This window comes from Myotis yumanensis, unplaced genomic scaffold (assembly GCF_028538775.1).
Source record: "Myotis yumanensis isolate MYYU_CA2020_CCGP unplaced genomic scaffold, mMyoYum1.0.hap1 SCAF_8, whole genome shotgun sequence".
Taxonomy (NCBI): Eukaryota; Metazoa; Chordata; class Mammalia; order Chiroptera; family Vespertilionidae; genus Myotis; species Myotis yumanensis.
The window spans coordinates 60,910,977-60,935,582 of record NW_027223759.1 but is presented as its reverse complement, the minus strand read 5'-3'; the positions used below and the strand labels follow the sequence as shown (position 1 = coordinate 60,935,582).

Sequence of the window (24,606 nt, the reverse complement as noted above, 5' to 3'; positions counted from 1 at the left end):
TAAAAATCTAATATCAACCTAGCCTTTATTAATCTGTGCAATTTTATTGTTCACTCTACTCTACAGTATCTTAACACTTCACAAAGGGCCCTGTGCCCTGTGATAACTAAGAAATGTTCTGTTCTCCCCTTCCTTATCAAATTAACCTTAATTTCACTCCTATGTTTTATGATTGACAACATGATCAAATGTGAAATAACTTGAGAATCTGATAAATAAGATCTTAATTCCATCCCTTGGATCAATAGAGCCAGTGAATCAAATAAGCCTCAAAACACTAATCTCTGGATATCATTTGCAGTTAAACAATATTAAGGTTTCAGTAATGACTGGAAATAAACTGGGGAACAAATGTGTTTACCTACTAATTATTTTAGCATGATATTCTTCGTATTTTTCTAGCCTAATGATAAATATTGGCCTCCAATTCTTACTACATTCAAACAATATTTAAGGGAATATTTGAGAGATTGGTCTAAAGTAGAAATCGCTTCTTTCATCTTTGTGGCCTTTCACTTTATTATAGGGGAAAATTGAATGGATCCAGCATAGTTACTCCTTTTGAAAGGTAATGAATGACTTTTTAAAAAATTATGAATGTCTTGCTCTGGCTGGGTGTTCAGTAGGTTAGAGTGTCATCCCCATATACCAAGGTAGTGGGTTTAATCTCTGGTCAGGGCACATACAAGAAGCAACCACTGAATGTATAAATAATGGAACAACTAATTGATTTCTCTCTCTCTCAAATCAATTTTAAAAAATGAATGTCAATCCAAAACCTCTGGGACACAATGAAAGCAGTCCTGAGAGGGAAGTTTATAGCTCTACAGGCCTATCTCAAAAAACAAGAAAAAATGGTAGTCAATCATCTAACTCTACAACTCAAAGAATTAGAAAGAGAGCAACAAGAAAACCCCAGAGTGAGCAGAAGGAAGGAGATAATAAAGATTAGAGCAGAAATCAATGAAATAGAGACCAAAAAAACAATACAGAAAATCAATGAAACCAAGAGCTGGTTCTTTGAAAGGATAAACAAGATTGACAAACCCCTAGCCAGGCTCACCAAGGAGCAAAGAGAGAGGTCCCAAATAAACCAAATCAGAAATGATAGAGGCGAAATAACAACAGACCCCACAGAAATACAAATGATTGTTAAACAATACTACGAGCAACTCTACTCCAACAAACTGGACAACCTGGAGGAAATGGACAAATTCCTAGAAAAATACAACATTCCAAAACTCAATCAGGAAGAATCTAAAAACCTCAATAGGCCAATAACTATGGAAGAAATTGAAGCAGTCATCAGAAAGCTTCCAGCAAACAAAAGCCCAGGGCCAGACGGCTTCACAGGGGAGTTCTACCAAACATTCAAGGAAGAACTAAAACCTACCCTCCTCAGACTACTACAAAAAATTCAAGAGGAAGGAACGCTTCCAAGCTCATTCTATGAAGCCAGCATCACCCTAATACCAAAACCAGGTAAAGACATCACAATGAAAGAGAATTACAGGCCAATATCCCTCATGAACATAGATGCCAAAATCCTCAACAAAATCTTAGCAAATCGGATCCAGCAGTACATCAGAAGGATCATACACCATGACCAAGTAGGATTCATCCCAGAGATGCAAGGATGGTACAACATCCGTAAATCAATAAATGTGATACATCACATAAACAAATTGAAAGAAAAAAACCACATGGTCATATCAATTGATGCAGAAAAAGCATTCGACAAAATCCAACACCCATTTTTGATAAAAACTCTCAGAAAGGTGGGAATAGAAGGATCATACCTCAACATAATAAAAGCCATATATGACAGGCCCACAGCCAACATCATACTCAATGGACAAAAACTAACACCATTTCCCCTAAGAACAGGAACAAGACAGGGATGCCCACTCTCACCACTCCTGTTCAACATAGTACTGGAAGTATTAGCCATTGCAATTAGGCAAGAAGAAGGAATAAAAGGCATCCAAATTGGAAAAGAGGAAGTAAAACTGTCCTTATTTGCAGATGACATGATATTATACATACAAAACCCTAGAGACTCCATCAAAAAGCTACTAGACTTAATACATGAATTTGGCAATGTAGCAGGATACAAAATTAACCCCAAGAAATCTGAGGCATTTCTATACACCAACAGTGAACTTTCAGAAAGGGAGATCAGAAAAACAATCCCATTTACCATCGCACCAAAAAAATTAAGATACCTAGGAATAAACTTAACTAAAGAGGTTAAAGACCTCTACTCAGAAAACTACAGGACGTTGAAAAAAGAGATAGAGGAAGACATAAACAGATGGAAGAACATACCATGTTCTTGGATTGGTAGAATCAACATCATTAAAATGTCCATACTACCCAAAGCAATCTATACATTCAACGCACTTCCCATTAAAATACCAATGGCCTTCTTCAAAGATCTAGAAGGAACTCTCCAAAAATTCATCTGGAATAAAAAAAGACCCCGAATAGCTGCAACGATCCTGAGAAAGAACAAAGTAGGTGGGATCTCAATGCCAGATATCAAGCTGTATTACAAAGCCACTGTTCTCAAAACTGCCTGGTACTGGCACAAGAACAGACATATAGATCAGTGGAATAGAATAGAGAGTCCAGAAATTAGCCCGAACCAATATGCTCAATTAATTTTTGACAAAGGAGGCATGAACATACAATGGAGCCAAGATAGTCTCTTCAATAAATGGTGTTGGGAAAATTGGACAGACATATGCAAGAAAATGAAACTAGACCACCAACTTACACCATACACAAGAATAAACTCAAAATGGATAAAGGACTTAAATGTACGACAGGAAACCATAAAAATTCTAGAAGAATACAAAGGCAACAAAATCTCAGACATATGCCAAAACAATTTCTTCACTGATACAGCTCCTAGGGCAGTTGAAACTAAAGAGAAACTGAACAAATGGGACTACATCAAAATAAAAAGCTTCTGCACAGCAAAAGAAACCATCAACAAAACAACAAGAAAACCCACCTCGTGGGAAAACATATTTGCCAACGTCATATCTGATAAGGGCTTAATCTCCAAAATTTATAGGGAACTCATACAACTTAACAAAAAGAAGATAAACAATCCAATCAAAAAATGGGCAAAGGATCTAAATAGACACCTTTCAAAAGAGGACATTCAGAAAGCCAAGAGACATATGAAACATGCTCAAAGTCACTAATCATCCGAGAGATGCAAATCAAAACAACAATGAGGTACCATCTCACACCTGTCAGAATGGCCATCATCAACAAATCAACAAACGACAAGTGCTGGAGAGGATGTGGAGAAAAAGGAACACTTGTGCACTGCTGGTGGGAATGCAGACTGGTGCAGCCACTATGGAAGGCAGTATGGAGGTTCCTCAAAAAATTGGAAATGGAACTCCCATTTGACCCTGTGATCCCACTACTAGGAATATATCCCAAGAAACCAGAAACACCTATCAGAAAGGATATATGCACCCAGATGTTCATAGCAGCACAATTCACCATAGCTAAGATCTGGAAACAGCCTAAGTGCCCATCAGTAGATGAATGGATTAGAAAACTGTGGTACATCTACACGATGGAATACTATGCTGCTGTTAAAAAGAAGGAACTCCTACCATTTGCAACATCATGGATGGAACTGGAGAGCATTATGCTAAGTGAAACAAGCCAGTCAATGAAGGAAAAATACCACATGATCTCACTCATTCATGGATAATAAAGACCATTACAAACTTTTGAACAATAATAGATACAGAGGCAGAGCTGCCTCAAACTGATTGTCAAACTGCAGTGGGAAGGCCAGAGAGAGTTGGGGGGCAGGAGGGAGGGGAGTAAGAGATCAACCGAAGGACTTGTATGCATGCATATAAGCATAACTAATGGACATAAGACACTGGGGGGTAAGGGAGGGTAGTGGTTTGTCAAGGGCGGGGGGGGGGAAAAAGGATACTTATGTAATACCCTTTGTAATACTTTAAGAGGAAAATAAAAAAAAAAAAAAAAAAAAAAAATGAATGTCTCTTAGAATTTATTATATTATATTCCTACATTTTCTAATTGATTATTGTTTTTAGCATACCCCAAAAGATAATAATGATGAGCTGAAGAAAAACTGTAAAGCAAAAACACCTAAACAATATAAACATTCTTAATGATTAAGCATCACAACAATCATAAAACAATTATTTAAACCTTTTTTTGGTCAGCACTCTCCTAGTGTACAGCTAAGACTTCTTCTTGTAACTTAGCCAAGAAGAAAAGATAGAGATTAAAGCAGACATACCTCTCCTTGATCATCAAAAGAGTTAGAAGCTTACTTCTCAGTAAGCTTTTGCCTTTGTTTGTTTGTGTGTTTTTTTCCTTAGAGATGAGAATCAAGTGTTTCCAGCTCAAATCTCTGTGGGCTAGAAGTAAATGGTGGCTATTGGCAAGCAAAATGGGCAATTGACAAAGCATCCTTTTGACTTCTGGTGTTAAAAATCTTAAATAAAATCCTTCCCTTTTCAAACATCTAATCCTCTCAAAGATGTGCACCACACATACCTTCCTCTTTCAAAGATTCTGAAAAGGCCAAACATCCAATTCAAAGTCCAAATACTAACATCTTACTTAGTATTCACAAGACACCATGGTAATTGATCATTTCAAAAAGCAAATGGCACCATGGTGGCATTTGCATCCCAGCCGAAGAAATGCCTATCAGCAAATAAAACAGAACTTTGGATATAAAAAAAACCTTAGAAATTATCTAAATCAAACCCTCTTCATTTTATAGGAGGAAAAATGAAAATTAGAGTGATTAAATAACTTGTCCAAGATAACTGCTAATAAATGGCAAAGACCAAGACTTCCAACTCCTAGTGTTCTTTAAATTATACTCCACTGGTCCTTTCTGAAACAAAATTCAAGAGACTATTCACAAGGTCTTAGAAGATTAGTGGGTTCTTTTACTTGTCAGCATCTATAATACTTTTTAGAAATTGCTGTCAAAAATCATGCAAGTGCTCTGAAAATAAACCAAAGAATTTGGAGGAAACATCAAAATCTGCAGAGCAATGAGCATGTTTAGTCACCAAAGTATAAGTATATTCATTATATGTATAATAATAGCAGTAAACACTTATTTGTTTTAAGAGCTTTATACATGTTAACTAATTTAACCTCCCAAACCACCAAAAATGTAGGTTCCATTATCATTGACACTTCAGTGATATGGAAACCAAGGCACAGAAAATTTAAGAAATGTACCCAGGGCTACCAGGTAGGAAGTGGGGAGCCAGGCTTAATCTCTAGAAAGCTTACACTGAGTCTTTGCTTTTAATCATAACACTGTTACACTACATTACTGTTTCATAACACAAAGTACAAAAAATAAATGACATTTTCCTGGTTGATAGACACACTCAGTATAAGAGAAATTTTATGGAGGGGAAGAAAAATCGAGAAACACCTTATCACTCACCAAATTTTTCAACAAATTTGCTAATAGAGTAATAACATTAAAAGTCAGAATCTTTTTCCTATATGATGCTCAAGCTACAAAGAAGCAGGACAGTAAAGAGTAATAGGATTTTTAAAAAGGCAAAATAAGAAAACTAAGTTATTCACAAACTATACAATCAAACTCCTAAATAACTGAGAGTTTCCAACATTCACGTTAGGATGTATCCCTTAGGTCATGTCCTCTGAACAGAAAGACTGGAAGCAAATTCAAAAGGTCTTATTTTAAATTTAAGACTTTTCAATAGCTCTGAGAACAGATGCGACAGAAAAAAAAATAGGATGCGGGAAGTACTGATATTGTGGCACAATTTAAGATGAGAGAAAAATATTTATTATTAAAACTACACAATTACGTTTTAAAAGAATACATAAATGTAAATTAAGAACAAGTACTGGTCTATTTAGATCTCAAAGATGATCAGGTGCGGTATCTTCCTTTTGGCATACCCATAGGGACTGTAACAATGGCCACACAGTTTTATCTCAGACTCACTCCCCTCAAAGTCTTAGAAAGGTCAAAGTCCAGGGCACAAAAATCCACAACCCCAATTCGCTTGCCATTATTTTATATGAAACTGCAAACTACCTGATGTTTACACACTAAGCAGCGGCCTGCTAGTCCCCGTCCTCAGTAAGGGAGGTCACCTGCATCTACACCATGTGGCTTTGCCAGTGGGACAGTTTAGAGTTGCTGCCGTTTTTAAAGTCCACATGGCCTGCTGCAAACACATGAGAGGCACCTAAATCAACCTGGTTTAGATCAGAATACAGAGTTCATATCTATACAGCTTTCTTAGTATAATTTTCTTTTTTGACTTATTTTATTTGTCTTATAGATATTGCACATTTCTTTTTTTTTTTTTTTTTTCCCGATGCAAAAGCATAAGAGTCTTTATTCGAGCTAGCTCGGCTCCCCCACCTTGCCGACACAGCAGCAGGAAGCAGAGAGAGAGATAACTCTGTGTGGAGACTGGTTATATAGGGGGAGTTGGAGGAAGGGGAGGAGAAAGGACTGTGCTCTGCTGATTGGCCAGGCACAAGTCGGTGTCTTGTTCCTGGGTGTGGCTAGCAGAGGCTTAGACTTCCGGGAAGAAGCTCCTTGCCAAACACGTGGCCAAGGTAAGATGGAGCACTTACCCTGGGGCAAGATGGAGGGCGTAGCCCTTACCCTGGGGCAAGGTGGAGGGCGTAGCCCTTACTCTGGGGCAAGATGGAGGGCGTAGCCCTTACCCTGGGGCAAGGTGGAGGGCGTAGCCCTTACCCTGGGGCAAGGTGGAGGGCCTAGCCCTCGCCCTTTCATTCCCCCCTTTGTCTTGGAACTTCCGGCTCAATCATGAGACGGACTGCATTTCTATTCCACCGTAGCTAGAGGCCCGTACTGGGCATATCTTAACAAATGGTCTGGTTGCACATTTCTTATTCGATTGCCTTTTAAGTAATTTACAATGTTCATTACTATTAGGAAAGGAATCTTTTTTCTATTATATATTACTAGGGGCCTGGTGCACGAAATTCATGCACTGGGGTGGGGGTGGGGGTGTCCCTCAGCCCAGCCTGCCCCCTCTCACAGTCCGGGAGCCATCAGGGGATGTCCTACTGATGGCCTCCCTCTGCAGGAGGCAACCTGGCTGATCAGGGGAAGGCACCAGCCCCATCACCCCGCTGCTGCTGCCACTGCCAGCTGCCGCAGCCACCAAGGTGTTTTCATCAACACGGACTCCAGTCCCTTCACCACGAAAAAAATGACAACTTTCTTTAGGCATTTTCAAGATGTCTCTTTCATAGGATATGACATTTCTTTCTTTCTTTTTTATCCTCACCTGAGGATATTTTTCCATTGATTTTTAGAGAGCATGGAAGAGAGGGGGAAAGACAGAAAGAAACATCAATGTGAGAGGGACACTTTGATTGGTTGCCTCCTGCATGAGCCCTGACCTGGGCCCAGCCCAGGAAGGAGCCTGCAACCTAGGTACATGCCCTTGATCAGAATTGAACCCAGACCCTGTGGTTGGCAGGCCGAGGCTCTATCCACTGAGCCAAACCAGCTAGGGCAGGATATGACATTTCTTAGACCCTCCAGCAGTGGACCTTTGTTTTTTCCTCCAGGAGTGAGGTGAAAAAACACTAGATCACTTTCTTGGATTCTTATTAGGCAAGTTACCAAGAACACTGTGAGTGACGCACCAGGAGCTTAGCCAATGAGCGGTCAGAAAAGGTGTTACCTCTGCAGCTCACATGCAGAGGCGGGACTGCTGGCGAGGGCCTGCCCTCAGCCACGGCGGCTGCAGGCGAGCCTGCCCTCTCCTCTCTGGGCCTGCCCTCAGCCGTGACAACTTGGGCAGGCCCCCTGTCTCTGCTCCGTCTCCACTCTGGGCCTCACCTGTGCACGCAGCCTCCTCCTGACCAGTTGTGACTGTTATGGTGTCCCGGCTAATTTGCATATTGCCTCTTTATATAGAGAGATTATTGGACTTTAAGAGCAAATAGGAAATGTGATTTTCATATGCTGATTTCAAATCTGTTCAAACTTCTCAATTTTCTTTTTCAACCCTAATAGTTTTAAGTAATTATCTTGAACTTCTTGGTATAATTTTTATTGTAGCTTCATGAATATCTGAGCTGACAGCTTGATAATTATTGTAAAGGACTAGTGGGAGAGGGAAAAGAGAGAACAAAAAGTGATAACCAATCCAGTTATGTCTCCTTGTCCTCCTCAGGTGGCTTAGTTTACCTAAGTAAGGGATATTACAAGGAGATGGTGCACAGAGTAACTAGCACCAATACATAGAAATAAGATTCAAGCTGAACTATGATAAACAAGGAAGGACTAAGCTAATGAGAGGCCTTTCCACCTTCTCCCTTAAAAGCATTTTTTTATAGTTATTGCTGACCTTCCTACAGAACATCTTGTACCACAGAATAATTTAATGCTCACTGAGTCACAGGACCTGACCTACGGACTCACAGGACCATATTCTAAAATCCTGATTGACATCACAGTCTCACAGGAAAAAGAACACCAGGAGGAAAGGAGAGTCGGAAGGCCCTGAGGAAAGGCGGGATTGAACCTAATACTTCCCTCTGTCACCTGAAAATGGGAATTACCATGAAAGTGGCAAAATTGATGATCTTGGAGAGGTGAATGCATGGGTTCTGATCAGATTTAAGAAATTTCGCTCTATGACAATTACATCTAGAAATCACTTCAATCTATATTTTAGAAAATCATCATTGCTAAGAATTGATGGATCGAAGAGAAGTTTCTGTTCATCATTTATTCAGACTCTGGACAAACACCAAAATCACTTAGCTGAACCCTAACTGGTTTGGCTCAGTGGATAGAGCATCAGCCTGCAGACTCAAGGGTCCCAGGTTCGATTCTGGTCAAGGGCATGTATCTTGGTTGTGGGCACATCCCCAGTAGGGAGTGTGCAGGAGACAGTTGATCGATGTTTCTCTCTCATCGATGTTTCTAACTCTCTATCCCTCTCCCTTCCTCTCTGTAAAAAATCAATAAAATATATAAAAATAAAAATAAAAATCACTCAGCTGAGTAAAACAAGTTGATTTTCTCAGTCAACTCTGCTACACAAACCACAAGCAGTATTTGGTTTTCCTCTCTGGCCCGAGATGCCAACACCCAGACCTTGGCTTCTTTTACAGGACAGGCCTCATTCCCTAGAAATAGGCCAAAAAGACTCTCACCCTCTGATAGTCTATAAAAACTTATCATTTCCAAGAGAAATCGAATCCTTACTATCCCTAAGTGTTTTTCTGAAGGGCCCTAAACACACAGAGCCTTCTGTTTGTAGCTCATCCTCCTCCCTAGCACACACAAGAACATATCTCCGTATTTAAAATGACTTTATTGTAGCTTTGAAAGTAGCAAGCCTTTATTCTCTTGTGGATGTTTCGCCTTTCAACCCTCTTGGGTATCTTTCTTTATGTGAAAAGCAGTTAATTTTCCTTCTCCAAAATCTCCATGGCAGAAATCTCCACTTAGTATTAACTATCAATTAGCAAAGCATGGAGCCTGCCTGTGTATGAATGTGTGTGAATGTACGAGGGTGTATACTGTGCACATGCCTGTGAGCGCACAGACATTTAGGCAAACAAGTAGGCACACTGCTTATAGAAAATAAGTAGTTTCAATAATTAACATGTATATTTATCCTTAAAATAATGTAAAGTTGCATATAAATTTAAATATGTGCTTTTATATATATACATGCCATAGTTTATAAAATTTATCTTCACTTTAACTTTTATATCTATAAGATTTCTAACAGTGTAATATATTATGGCTCCTTTTCTAGGATTGAAAACACCTAAAAATGTATTTTCCTCTCTAGTAAAAGCCCTGAATTATGAACTGTTCATCTTTTTTTCACTGAAATTGACCAGAATTCTCCCTCCAAATACTAGTACTTTAGAATTTAAGCATTTGGAAGTGGAAGCAATTGTAACGGAGAAATCAACTACCAATTCTATGTGTAGATAACCTTGGCTTCACTTTACAAAATACTCTAAGAATCTGTATTTAATTTAAATTGCTCAAAATCCCAAGAAAGTCCATGTAGGAGCTTTAAGTTTTGCAAAGCATCTCCTGTGCAGGCCAGTCTAGTACTAGGGTGCTCAATATTTTATTAAGTGAAAACAACATTTCACAGAAATGCAATGACATATTTACATACATGTGCATGGAGAATCTGAAAGGATATATAGCAATATGTTATGTGTGATTATGTTTGGGAGGAGTTAGGTAACTTTTCCTACTGATCTGCTTTTTCCATTTATCCCTCTAAGAACATCCCTCCTATTGTTTGTGTAACAAATCTACTGAATGAAAAAAAAAGAAGTCTATTCTGATAATGATTCCATAAATGTCAAGATGCACAATGAAACCATTTATAAAACATATGTATACCAAGGAGCAGACCTATTAAAATCTAATATGACTCAAATAAAACATACGTGATGAATTCTGGGGGCTCAGTCGGTGAAAAGCACCTTGGCCACCAAGACCTGTGCGAAGACCCAGCGTGGGCGGAGGAAGCGGAATGGGCAACCCTCCCAGAAGGCAAGGTAGTGAGATTCTGTGTGCATGATGGACTGTGACTGCCTGGTCTCGATATAAACTCATTCAGCAGCACACACGCCATTGTCCATGTCAAGGTAACAGAAGGAGTAATGTAACGCATGAAATCTCTTGTCCCCATATAGGACCTTGCTATGGGGCCTGGAAGGATCTTATATACTTCCTGATGATTCTGAATGATGCTGACAGGTATCTACCTTCCTGGAAACCAGAGCAGAAGTCAATGGACATCTTCAAAAGGCTCCACAGAATCAAAGAATCTAAAATGCCCAGACTCAAGTGTGTTCCATCCAGCATGGCTCTTGTTCCTTTCTCTTTATATATCCAGTTCATGAAATGCCAAGGTTACAAGCAAAAATCTAGGCTACAGGGAGCATAATAGCTACCTCTGGATCAGACTCTTGAGAAAAACCTCACATCACTGTCCCCAGATCTTTCTTGTACTGTGGGGGTGTAAGGTGTTAACAGTGGATAATATTGGTTTATTCTTATTCAGAGTACAATAGTCCCTAGGCAAGATGACCTACGTAAACACACTAAATGTCATCACTTGTCACATGTTAAACCCCCACATCCCATAAAGACATTTCAACAGCACGTGGTGGTAGGATATATGTGATGTCTCCCCAACCCTCTGAGGAAAGTGCCATACTCAGCTTTTAGTGCCTGTGTATTCTCGGGCTGCAGCTGGCCATCTGAGAAAGCCTCTCCACACCTGTCTACCAGACCTGTGCCGAGAGCTCTGCTTCCACCTGGGCAGACCCCACACTTACAGCCATAAATGCATTGGCACTGAGAAAGACTGCTGAGGATGCGGCTCTCCAGGTGTGGCTTTATTTGTCACTTCACCAGGTCAGCTATTTAGGCCTAGTCTTCTCCATTGGCTTGAAGCTTTGTTCACACCATCTTGGGTAACACATCACATTATTCGTCCTTATAAAAACAAATAAACTCAAATAAGCATTGAGAGTCAGTTCACCCTTCCGAGCACCTCTGCCTTCCCCTCTCGTGTGCCTGACACACTTTCCATCCCTCCCTTCTGAGAGACTCCCATACTTTCAACGGAGGAGCAGCCAGATGCCTTGCTTCATTCCTTGGGGTTCCTGCCTGCCTCAACCTTGCTGATGTGCACAGCTCGGAGGACCTCAGCCTGCAGGCCCGCCACTGAGTCACTGGGAACACAGCACTGCGGTCCCTAGCACGACCCACCATCAGCTGCTGCCACTGAGTCAAGTCCTGTGCTCTTCACTGCCCACCCTACAGAGAAACTGGGCCACCCCATGAGGCTGGACCAAAAGGAGAAAAATGTTTTCCTACTTATAATGGCTCCCCTCTGAACCAGTGCATCGGAAATTCACACAGTCCTGGAGAATGAGGTGCTGGATACTTTAGTTCCTAGCCGACTCTGCTCATAGCAGCTGGGTTCTAAAATAACCAGCTATTCTAAAAGAACTCCAACCAATCCACTTAAGTGCAATGCAGCGCGCAATCGTCTAAAATAAAAAGTTATAGTTCAGCAAGACATCACCTGTGTCATAACTCGGTGTGGAAGGAAGGGGCATGAGGAATCATCAGGCCTCCTGAAGAACACGGCCAGGGAAGCTGGCTCCCTAAACTCCTGGAGTTGCGTTTTCCATTCTCCCACCCGCCCGCAAGGGTGGACCTTGTCTATTTCAGCCACCGCTGCTTCAGGCCGTGGTCCCTTGCAGTAAACTGACAGCCTGCTCATTGACAAGCACGTTGGGCAACACGCAGAGAGACTTTGCAGAAACAGAGTTAGAGTTAGAGCTAACACGCAGACAGGCAGGAAACATGGAATGCCTCATCAGAACAGAGAATTGCCATCTTTCACGGGTTGCACAACATTTGACACATACGTCTGCATTGACGTATATCACAGGAGTTTTTTGTTGTTGTTGTTATAATCTGTTTATTTGGTGGTTGAGCCCGAGAACCTTATATAACACATCCCTGTCTCAAAGGTAGCAACATGCACGGCACTGCACTCGGTTACAATCCAGACTCCCCAGAGCAGGTCCCATTAGCCACCTGGAATCATTTCACGGGGCCAGCTTTCTATATAATTGATTAAAAATAAACAACGGCCACTAGCAACAGTGAAAGAAATACTCAGTAATCAGCTTTATCCTACATTCAAAAGCTAGCATTCTGATGGTATGATTTTAGGGATTTCAGAAAAGCATTTCCCTCCTGATTTTAATAGATTGCATGAGCCTGACCTGTGGAGGGAAAGGAGCCCAGTTTTCTAAGCCAAAACACACGTGAGTATCCGTGGGTCTTCCAGGGTAGAGCACAGGAACACTACCCTCTGCCTCCGCGCTGGGTGTTGTACGACTCCAACCTTGCATCTGATTTCCTTAACAAAGAAGCAGCAGATCTGCACCACTTGTTTGGCCAGAAAGCACACAATACAGCTACCGCTGAGGAACTTCCATTCATGCTTGCTCAATAAACAATGTGGATGACATAATGAATGAGCCTTTCCTATGAACCCTGCTATTGGAAAACAGAGGCACTTTCCGCAGAGTTTAAGCCCGTCTACAAGGAGCAGTTACCCCTGGTGAGATCAGACGTGGACCAAGAAATATACAAATCCAAACAGCGTACACTCTTAGATGCCTTTGCTATCACCCTAACTTCTTTTCTGCCTAGAAAGGAATTATATAATGAAGAATCATTTCCGTCAACTCTAAACTATACAGAGAACATTGACAGCGCAGCCAGCAAGAACCCGAAAGATGTGAGCTTTCAGCTCCATGTTCCCTGCGTTGCCTAAGAAATGGGGGAGGGGGGAGTTCAGTGGGAGGAGGGAGAGGAGGGGAGAGGGAATCAGCTATCTATGAAAATACTTACAGCCTCCGAGTCTTCAATGCCATGCAGGTACAAATTGTCATACATGGAGGTCTGATAATCCAGAGCACCTCTTTCAAGGCAAAAACAAAACTGCCACAGAAGCCACAGCTAGAGCTAAAAGATAGAAAAGGCCTGGGTGAAGGACTGCGCCTGCCTTATCAATTCCTGTGGCTTCACCAGGCAAGATGCTATTCATTCACATCACACGGGGTGAGCTTATCCCCAGAGGCAGTTCAGACCTGGCATTTTATCTGCCTTCCCAATACAGAGCATAGAAAAGCAAAACCCTTCCTCAACCACAGACTGGTGACTGAGCTAGGAAAGCGGCCTCTGATTGGCTCGGCTCGCCTGCTTCAGTCAGCTGAAGAGCGTTCCCTGGGAGAGTGGAGGGTGACTGACTGGAGCATCCTCCCCAGCAAAGAGCTGCTTCCTGTTTCGCCTGCACTGTGTGGCTCTGCAATCCACACTTGTCAATATCGAAAAGGCTGCGTGGAATGTTTGGAAAGGCGGACTATTGGGTACTCTGAACACAACTGCTCATCTTCTTAATTAAATTCACAATTGGAGGGAGGTAGGGGAGCAAAGGAGAGATTTTATTTCCAGAGAATATTGTGTAAAGACAGGCAAACAGATACTAATCTCCATGCAACATCTGTACTTAACAGATGCAATTTCAGTCAAACGGGCAATAAATCACTTAAAATTTTTAAAAAAGCAACAAGGTAAAAAAAAAAAAAGGATAAACAGATGGTAAGATTTCTTGTGGGACTTTCGATTGTAAAAGTTTTCAATATTCTCACTGAAAAGTTTTCAATATTCTCTGCCTCACTGGCAAGAAAATATCTCTGTAAGCCAACCAGTGAAGTTTGAAAAAAGAAGCCAAAAGCTCTCAAAAGTCTTTATTTAGATGCAAAAATTTTAATGTCTCTTTAGTTTAATTTTTTTAACCATCTTTAAGTAACAGCCAATATTTTAGCGTAAGTCTTTCATCCTCTTTCCAATGTTTAGTCCTTTAATCCTCCTCAAACAGCATTGATCTTTCCCCAAAAACCCAAACAGAGAAGTTCTCCTCCCTTCCTCCACTCCCACCACACCGCAGCCAAGTTTGACCCCAGGACAGGTCCCACACTAGAGCTCACCTACATACTTAAAGCTTTCTGGTCAACCAATAAGGTACTGTAGCTTTGAAACAGGAGAGCTCTAGAGCTCACTCTAGAACAGTGGTTCTCAACCTTGGCTGCACATTAGAATCACCTGGGAATCTTTTTGAAATCCTGATTTCTGGGCCTCATCCTCCGGAAGTTCTGTTTCTTTGTTATGGGGTGGGGCCACAACATTAGTTACAAAGAAACAGAATTTCCGGAGGATGAGGCCCAGAAATCAGGATTTCAAAAAGATTCCCAGGTGATTCTAATGTGCAGCCAAGGTTGAGAACCACTACTCTAGAAAAAGCCAGCAACATTTGGCAAAAAGAAGTTGGTGAGGGGCAAAGAACACAATCTAGAGCAGCTGAATGACTGATTGGGGTAAGCAATGACCCAGAAACTCAGAGGCTCTGAGTGCAGAATCAGCTTCACCACTGATTGGTCGGATGACTCTGGACCAATCACCACATTAAGGACTTTAGTTTCTTCACCTGCCAAATTGAGGTTAGATGTAACTCAGAGAAAGAACTTTGCAAATCTAAAGTGCAACATAAACACTTATCTTCGACAACCCTGCTTTGTCAGCTGGAAGGCTTTGGCTGTCGTTCATGGGAGCTCAGCACAGGAGTAGCTGGGTGGCCCTGGACCTAGAAAATGAGGCCTGTCCTCCCAGCTGCTATCTCTGAAAAGCCTCACTCTTAAAGAAACAAACCTGAGTCACAAAAAGCCATACCTGAGCTACAACTGTTGATTAGAGCACAGGTCTTCCAGGTCTTCACTGACTAGTAATGTCTTTCGATCACAGTTGTACACCTTGGGAACGGCACTCGTACTTAGTCACTTTCAAATATAAACAAGGGCAAGGGGACTCATCTGTTCTTCAGAATCCCCAAATGGTAGGGTTCATAGAGGATGCCATCTGTGCCTACACAGAGGGAGAATGGTAGAAGAGAATGGGTACAATAGGCAGGACACCATAGAAGAAAGCCCAGTGCCAGCTCTACCTGTTGACAACTGTGTGTCCTGGAGGAAGTCACCTACGAGGTTGATCCTCAGCTCTCCCCTCCATAAACCAAGAGGACTGGGCCAAAGGATTTGTAAGTTCAAATCCCTGTATCTGATTCTGTCATTTTAATTAACTCTATAACTATATAGCCTTGTGATATTTTAGCCAGAATCTACAGAAAATTGAGGCAAGAAGGTCTTTTTTTCTCCTTAGATTTTCTAGATCATTTCTTTACCGCCTTAATTGAGAGTATAGATATTTCCTGAGTATCTTTAAATAGAAATCTAAATTAGGGTGGGGGAGAGAGGCTGTCCACTTCTATAATTCACCCAGATGAGAGGAACTGCTCCCTACTGGGAAAACTGTCCATGACTCAAGTCCTCTCCTGAATTTCCCTGCCTCAAAGTGTTCCCTACAGCTAATGTGAGGGTCTAAAAGGAAGTTGTTAAAGAATAGGGCTCATTTTGTGATAGACTAATGCATGCAGTAAGCGAGTCTGACTCAGGGTGGGATGTCAGGAAGAAGGTACTTGATCAAGCACTGCAGCCTGTGGTTACTCCCTGCAGCCCTACATCCAACCCCTCAAGCACTGAGAACAGATGTGAAGCAGGGGCGGGCTGGCTCTACCTGCTCCCCAGAAGCTTAGAAAAATGCTGGACTCAGGATCACAAATTGTCAGAGGCAGGAGAACCCCAGAGTTACCTAATCCAGCCCTCATTTTAATACCCAGAATGGTTACATTGCTGTATTCAAAGCCATAATTTTCTACAGTTGAGTGTTCCTTCCCACTCCCTTCTTGATGGGGTTTTCAAGATAAGGGAGGAGAAGCAGTGGTCCTGTTCCCAGGAGGAATTTGGTAAAACAGGAGAAAGTCACTTTGGTGGGTAAAAAATAAAAAACTTTTTTAAAACCTCTCCTTTCATTCTAAAAATTGTCTAATCACAAGTCATTTGGTTATCCACAAGCTGACAACTGAAAATCAACTCACAGATTGAGGAGTCTGACCCTAGGGTTTGGATCTACACAGAATAAGCACTGCACCTGCAAGTCACCTAAAGATTTCAAATCCTTACTCAGGCTGATCCCAGAGGAATCCTAGTGAGAGACTTACACTGGATTCCCCAGTGGAACTCTGAGGAGTTCCTAGAAAAATGAACTCAAAACTCCAGGAGGATATTGGACTTGACCATCTCGGTCCCAAGATTCTCTGAACTAAGAGCTGGCCGAGAAGTAGTGAGAGGCCCTGGGAGCTTTCTGGGCCTATTTCAGACCACAAGCCACCAGCTTTGGGTCAAAGGGCCTTGGGATTCCAGCAGGTCTAAGTTCCAAGGGTCCACTTTCAGGAGTATCATACTTAACTGCAGCAAGAGGTGAAAAGTAACCAGGGGACTGGCAGCCTCTTAGTTTGACTTCTAACAGTCCTCCAGTTAAGTAATTGGTTGAGAGGATGGCCCACTTCGCCTACCTGAGGTTACAATGAGAACAATAAGGTGAACACCTTATTGCTCACTGTGTGTTGGTGTTTGCCACTAACCCCCTGTCTCTCATGCCTGATGAGCCTCCAAAATCACACATAGCCCCGAAAAGGCTGCCTCCCATTTCGAGACTGCTTGATGACTACGCTTCTCACCCACTTCCTTCCAAGCCATCTCTCATGATGATCAACAGTGCAAAGTCAAACAAGACCTATGACAGGGGATGGTCTGTATGATTCTGTCATAAATTCCACATGATTTCTGGTGGGGAGGTTGTTCTTGCAAGCTGACAAATGCCTCAACTGAGCTCAGTTCAGCACAGGAAATGGTATGGTTCTCAACAAATCAGGAAAGCTCTCTTCTGTATCTCAGTGGAACGTTACTTTGAGTTAGTTTTTGTTGGTTTCAAACCTAAGGACATGGAGTTCCTCTCCCTTACCTGGGCTGGGCTTTATGGTACAGCAAACACGTGGGATTGACAGTGGAATGTAAAGGACAAGCCTATCTCTTTTCTATTTGTTTGGAAAGGGTGAGAAGAGGAAGAGAAAAGCCAAGAGTGAGCTCTGAGTTTTAGACAGCCATGATCAAGACAACCGGTGTCGACTTGGAAGCTAAAAGAAATGTTGCTATCCAATTTTCCACCCAGGTTTTTCCTGAATGTAACTCTTCTAGGCCAGTGTAGTTCTATGTTCTACAGTAGGACTCTGAGAGGTCAGGGAAGAAACAAAAGGGATCGGGTTTGGGCTCTCATTGGCTCTATGAATTAGAACACAAGCCCAAAGCCTCTACTTGCCAATTCAGCTATGGGCACTACTTTGCTTTTTGTTGTTGTTTGAATTTTGTGAAGTGACCACAGTGTGCTACATTATTTTCTCCCTCTTTGGCTCTGTAAGAGCTAATCCACTCACTCCTTTGCCTCTAGAAAGCATGAATATTGTAACCTGCTTCCTTCCTGCTGCGCCGGCGGCAGGGCAGACAAAGGAATGAAAACAAAACAGAACAAAGCAGTACAGACAATTGATTCCCCTTTTAGTAGTCCTTTGAGTTGGAATTTAGACCTCACTACCTAGGCAGGCCTGTCCTTGATTCTCTCTGGGCCTCATCTGTAACATGGAAATAATATTAGCTCTGGAAGCAATGAGTTAATAAATGAAATGTACATAGAAATTTCCTGGTACTTAGAAAGCACAGAGAAGAATCGGCACTTTTTTAAGGGAAATATAGTATGGAATCAGGACCGCCTACATCACCCAGCTCCAAGGACCCACACACACTGCAATTTGTGTGAATGGTATTCCTGGGGCAGTGTAACAGGAATACTATGCAGCAGGGTGGTTAAGAGCAGGGGATCTGGAGCCAGACTGCCCACAAATCCCTGTTGTGTCACTTCCCAGCTGGATAACCCTTGGCAAGCGACCCTGCCTTCATTTTCTTATTTATAAAATGAGGACTAGCCCAAGATTATTGTGCAGATGAAAAGCCTTGATAAAAGAAAGTGCTCAGAACGGTGCCTGGCACAAGCTCAATGCTGCACAGCATCAGTTGCTTCTTATCTTTGGGTCTGGCCGGAAGCCCTGGTACCTTTTGCCTTTGAGGTAGATTCCTAGTACTTGCCCCTGATATTGGCCTGGTCCTCTCAATCCCCACCTGGGACCCAGTCTCAGCTAGCAGAGCTGAGACCAGCATCCTGCCTCCTGTTGCCCTACTTAGTTCCGTGCCAGCCTCCTCCCGGTCGCCTACCCGCTTCATCTGGCCAGGCTGATTACTCCTTATGCTGAAGCTGGCGTGCAAGCCCAGGCGACCATGGCCTGACAACACCTCTACCCTTAGGCCACCCCACTGAACCCTGTGTGCCCTGGGTCCCCACCCCCAACCTCCTACTGGCCTTCCCAATGGCCTGGTCTCTTGTCAAACTACAATTTTCTATTTTTTTTTCCCAAACTACAATTCTGAACTCCTCACCGCACCAGCCACTCCTGAACTGCTCCAACCTGCCACAAACCATTGCCAAGAAAATGTCCCCATGAAAATCCTATAACACATGCTACTATTGGTTTTTACCAAGGAGGCGAGAGGAGAGTGAGAAAGACAGAGAGAAACATGGACAGGGATAAAGAAGCATTCAAAAGAAGAATGAATATATGGACTAACTCCCCCACCTCCCTGCTATTCTTGATGGCTCCAGGAAAAAATAATACTTCATAATTCATAAAAGAGTGAGCGTAGATAAGGCAAAAAAAATTCCCATGGCCTATTCAACTTGCCAGAAAATGACAGATCCCTCCCCGTGATTGACAGATTACTCAGTAATCTCTAGATTTTTGAAATTTGGGGGTTTTTTGTGTTTTTTTAAAAAAGGCCAATCTCTTGGCAAAAACATTCCATCTAGCCACAATTTTCATTAATGCTATACAACTTTATTTTCCACTCTTTTCCAAAATGAACTGAGGAGGCTGGTCCAGCTGATCTCCGCCATGCTGCCTATACATCATTCAGCACTAATTTAACAATTACAGCTTTCAATTGCCGACTGCTCTGCACTATTTTAGAGGCTGGGGACTCGAAGATCACCAAGACATGACTGCATGCGCCTGGAAGCCGACTGAGGGGTGGTGCGGTAGCAATACTGGATGTCCCTAAGACAGAAACTGAACCCAAGAGATGGCTGCAATCAAAGCGCTCAACTGTGAGAAGCTCCTATGAGAGTTGGAGAGAAATTTGGTTCTTTTTTCTGCAAAGCCTCAGCAGGGGTGAGGAGCAGGAAAGGGGGGAGGAAGGGACGGGTTTCACTCATGAACAGGGCAGAAATGAGTCAGCCACCAATTTACTACATGGCCTTGGGCAAACCACTTCCTAGGATTCCCAATTTGCTGCAAAGAGTAAACAGCTCAGTTTGTTTTTTGTGTAAAATTTGTCAAATTTTATTTTGCTACTGCTTTTAGGTAGAAATTCATGTTTTTCCTTCCTAGGGGGAGTTTTCCTCTTTGATTTGATCACACAGTTTACAGATGGATGCATTAGGTCACCTAATAAACATCCATAAATGCTTACTGAGTCCCTAATACCACCTCCAAACAAAAACGTGAAGGTGTCGGCTCCCATCTGACATCTTTGAAGGCTTCCCCATTGCTCATACAATAAAGACCCAAATCTTTAACATGGTCTAGCCACAGTCTCAACGTTTCTCTTCTCGTATCTCTTCCCTTTTTTGGGTGTTTTTTCTTTCTAAGTAATTTTTTATTTCCCAATTACAGTTGACCTACAATATTATATTCATTTCAGGTGTACAACCCTGTGGCTAGACATTTACATAACTTATGAACTGATCACCCCGATAAATCCAGTACCCATCTGATAGCTTATGCAGCTATTACAATATTATTGACTATATTCCCTATGCTATATTTGTTGTGTTGAGTGAAATAAGTCAAACAAAGACAAATGCCAGATGATTTCACTTATATTTGAAATTTACAAATAAACAAACAAGCAGAACAGAAACAGATTCATTGAGACAGAATATTTTTATTGAACTTATTGGGGTGAGATTGGTTAATAAAATTATACAGGTTTCAGGTGTACAATTCTATAATACATCATCTGTATACTGTATTGTGTGTTCACCACCCCAAGTCAAGTCCCCTTCCATCAACATTTATCCCCTTTTACCCTCTTCTACCTCCCCCACCCGAGATTCAGAGAACATTTTGATGGCTGCCAGATGGGAGTGGGTTAGGGGGATGGGTGAAGGGATTAAGAAGTACAAATGGTAGTGACAGAACAGTTGCATCTCTCATTTTGTATCTTTGTCCTGTCACCTTCTCCCCTACAGCCAGCCTGGCCTTCTTGGACACATCACACTCCCTCCCATCACTGAACTCTGTCTCTTCTGAGCCCTTTGCTTGAACCTGACACTTCCCTCCACCCCATAAACACACATTAGTGAGATTGGTGAATTAGTATCTGTTTCCAGAATGTGAGTTCTATGGAAAGAGGAATCACTATTATATTCCCACTGCCTAGCACAGTGCCTTGTATATAGACAGCTTTCAATAAATATGTGAATAACTCACAACGGCCCAGCACTCCTTGGCTACCTTTGCACTGGGGCTGCCAAACAGGGCAGTGACTAACAATAACAACAAAAATATTCCCCAAATGAAATGTGGATTATTTTAGAGCTAAGAAAACCAGGACATGAATATCCCAAGAGGGTCCTCACCAAATTGTCTTCATGCCCTGACTAAGAGAGAGTGGTCCTGTTCAGATTCAGATTCTTACAAATTAAAAATGTTTTGTTTTAACAATGCCTTTCTTGCAAAGAAAACATAATTTATAATGTGTGATGGATTCTTCTCTTTTGTGTGTATGATGGAGAAAAGACCCCATGACCTTTCATACCTTCAAACCTTTGCACACAATGCTCTCTCTAGGAGGCCACCTCCACTCTGCCATGCCCCGCCTCAACTTTTTCTATTTGGTGAATTCCTTCCTTCTTTAAGGTCCAATGTAAATGTCACCAAGACCTTCTTGAACTCCCTCAAACATTAGACACTCCTTCTTCTATACTCCCATAGCACCTTATTTTCCTTTATTTCTTTACTCATGAGTCCACCACATAATAGTGTAATTTGTCCAATAGACCTGTTTCTTCCACTATGACATAAACAACTAAAGCAAGAATCAAGTCTTACTCAGCTTTATACACCAAAGGCTCCATTCCATAGAAAATCTTTACTAAGTACTGGTTGCAGGAACTAAAAGACAAACATAGAGAGAGAAAAGACAACAACACTACATTTTGAGCCCTGATGACATTACCTCCATCATAGTCCATGCAGTCTACTCTAGTAGGTGTCTGAGATCATACAGGGAGTCAACAAGGAAGGGAATGAGCCAGAAATCTGTGAGGTCAATTTTAGGCCTGCTGTGGATTTAGAAAACAAACCACAAAATGGAAAGGATTATCAGGAACTCAGGTGTGAACTGGACTGGAGTCAGTGGTAGAGGCTTTTCTTGGCGTAAAATCTATGGGCAGAAAAAATACTGCTAGATGATGAATGGATGATAGCATTTCAGTTATGGGTTGTTTCCCAAAACTTCATTGCCTCAGAGTGTATTTGGGGAGAAATATCTATTTTCCTTTGGAAAAGAGTGCCAAACTATGTACACTTCTAGGCCAGGAACTCTCTCTTATCTTGTTAACATACCCCTTTCTAACCCAGTGGCTATCACGATAAATAAAAAACAGAAGTTCAATAATTGCATTGGGAAAAGCCAAATAAGCTAGCATGATATAGATGAGCTCCATAATACAACATAGCACTGAGTGGATCATGTGTCTCAAGTTCTGTCAAGTTCTATCACAACACATGCAGCCTTAGGCACCAGACATGCTAGGACCTCAACAGGGGAGTAGAGGAATCTGACTTCCTCCAAAATACTGAGCTTAAAGTAGCAATACTCATTCTAGATCCCATCCACAAGTAGATCTAGAGGAGTGGTTCTCAACCTTCTGGCCCTTCAAATACAGTTTCTCATGTTGTGACCCCCAACCATAAAATTATTTTCATTGCTACTTCATAACTGTAATGTTGCTACTGTTATGAATCATAATGTAAATATCTGATATGCAGGATGGTCTTAGGCAACACCTGTGAAAGGGTCGTTTGACCGCCAAAGGGGTCGCGACCCACAGGTTGAGAACTGCTGATCTAGAGCTTTTTAAAGCATTGTTAGACTTGAGTAGGATAGTTGTCCATTTCTGCAACTTAGTGAGCAGTAATGATAGAATGGTGGTTATAGTGCACACTGCTGAGCTTTAATATATATTTTTTATTGATTTCAGAAAGGAAGAGAGAGAGAGAGAGAGAGAGAGAGAGAGAGAGAGAGAGAGAGAGAAACATCAATGATGAGAGAGAATCATTGATCAGCTGCCTCCTGCACACCCCCTACTGGGGATCGAGTCCACAATCTGGGCATGTGCTCTTGGTCAGAATCGAACCTGGGATCCTTCAGTCCGCAGGTTGATGCTCTATCCACTGAGCCAAACCAGCTATAGCACACACTGCTGAGCTTTGACATCTCTATTATTCTATGTGGCTGAAATGACTAAAAGCCCTAATATCCATTCTCCATTCCCTTATTTTATCCATAAACCTATTCGATGCCCAATTTTAACAAAGAATATGAGTCTCTGACTAGGAAATATATTTCACAGCCTCCCTTGCAGCTAGAGACCCTGTTCTTTCCAAAAGAATGTGAGTGAAAGTAATGTTTCTAACTTACACATCACATCCTTGAAAGAATACTGATTGCCCACCACATACTCTCTTACCTATTCCTTTGGATGTGGTGCTAATGAACCAATTTCCACCATACATATGAATGATGAAGAGTAATTAGGTTAAGGAAACTTGAGTGGGTAAATGACTTGTAGAGAAGTCTACTCTTCTGTTCTAGAATGCTCTCCTATAGGTGAAAGAGAAACACACTCCCATCTTATTTAGGCATCTTTACTTGGGGATCTCTTTGTTGAAGCAGCTTATGCTAACTAATACCAGCTGCAAAAATAATTAATACATAGAGTTCATTAGAGCAGGAACAAGACAACCAGAAAAATATGTCCAGAGGTAGGCACTGGACTCAGAAAAGTGCACCTCACTGGTTTGTCACTTCTTATTGTTCTTTCACAAAAAGCTCACAAAATCAAGATGGTGGTCAGTTATAGTAAATCGCCACCCTACTCTCTTCATCCCAAATAAAATCAGAACTTTGTTAAGTAAATGTTAAGCCTCAATAAGCCTGTTTATTTTCTGAAATCAAAGATTGGGACAAAAACAAAGTGTTGGTAAGCTAAACACACTATAAATTGTCAATTTTTATACCATATTTTCAAAGCCCAAATGCATTCAAAGAAAATTTTCAAGACTACTCAGTTTTTTAATTAAAGTAGACCATTACAAAAAGAAAAATATTCACCATCTTTTAGCAAAGTCTGTAAGGATTTGCTCATGATGATTTGGATTTTCAATATACAATTTCTCTTAATTCCCAATCTGTTTGGTCATTTCCTTTTCAGCACTGGATGGAAAATTAGTTGGAGCACTAAGTCCAAAGCCTTTTCCCCAAGAGGCACAAACAGAAACAGGCTGAGTTACTTGATCTAAATTCTAATTCTCAGAAGTGATTCTTGCATCAAATATTCAAGGAAAATAGCAACCATCTCCATAAAAAATAGCATACCCTTGGCGACAAATGATAAAAATTCTGTATATTAGTATTGATGAAAAATAGAGAAGAATGTAAAAAAAATATCAATAGTCTCTTATATCTGCTGGTATGTCTTATAAATCCAAAAGCATAAACAAAACATAGAGACTTTGGTAACACACGCACACACACGCACACACACACACACACACACACACACACAGCTTTGAAAAGTTGTTTGGCAATGCATTTCTCTTCATAACAAAA

At 41.5% G+C, this 24,606-nt stretch overlaps 1 protein-coding gene across 4 annotated transcripts in view; it reads right to left on the bottom strand.

Moving 5' to 3' along the window:
- Positions 1 to 24,606, bottom strand: part of CACNB4 (calcium voltage-gated channel auxiliary subunit beta 4) — a 238,341-nt gene that overhangs the window by 114,500 nt on the left and 99,235 nt on the right. The window contains exons 1-2 of one of the 4 annotated variants that reach the window (XM_070423001.1): positions 13,502 to 13,814; positions 11,401 to 11,560 (exon numbers count right to left, since the gene is read on the bottom strand). The exons of 2 other annotated variants lie outside the window; for them this stretch is intronic. In XM_070423001.1, coding sequence (XP_070279102.1) covers positions 11,401 to 11,406 — 6 coding nt within the window. In that variant the 5' untranslated portion in view covers positions 11,407 to 11,560; positions 13,502 to 13,814. Of the gene's footprint in view, positions 1 to 11,400; positions 11,561 to 13,501; positions 13,815 to 24,606 lie in introns of those variants that run through there. One more of the 4 variants, XM_070423000.1, reaches the window with a different exon arrangement.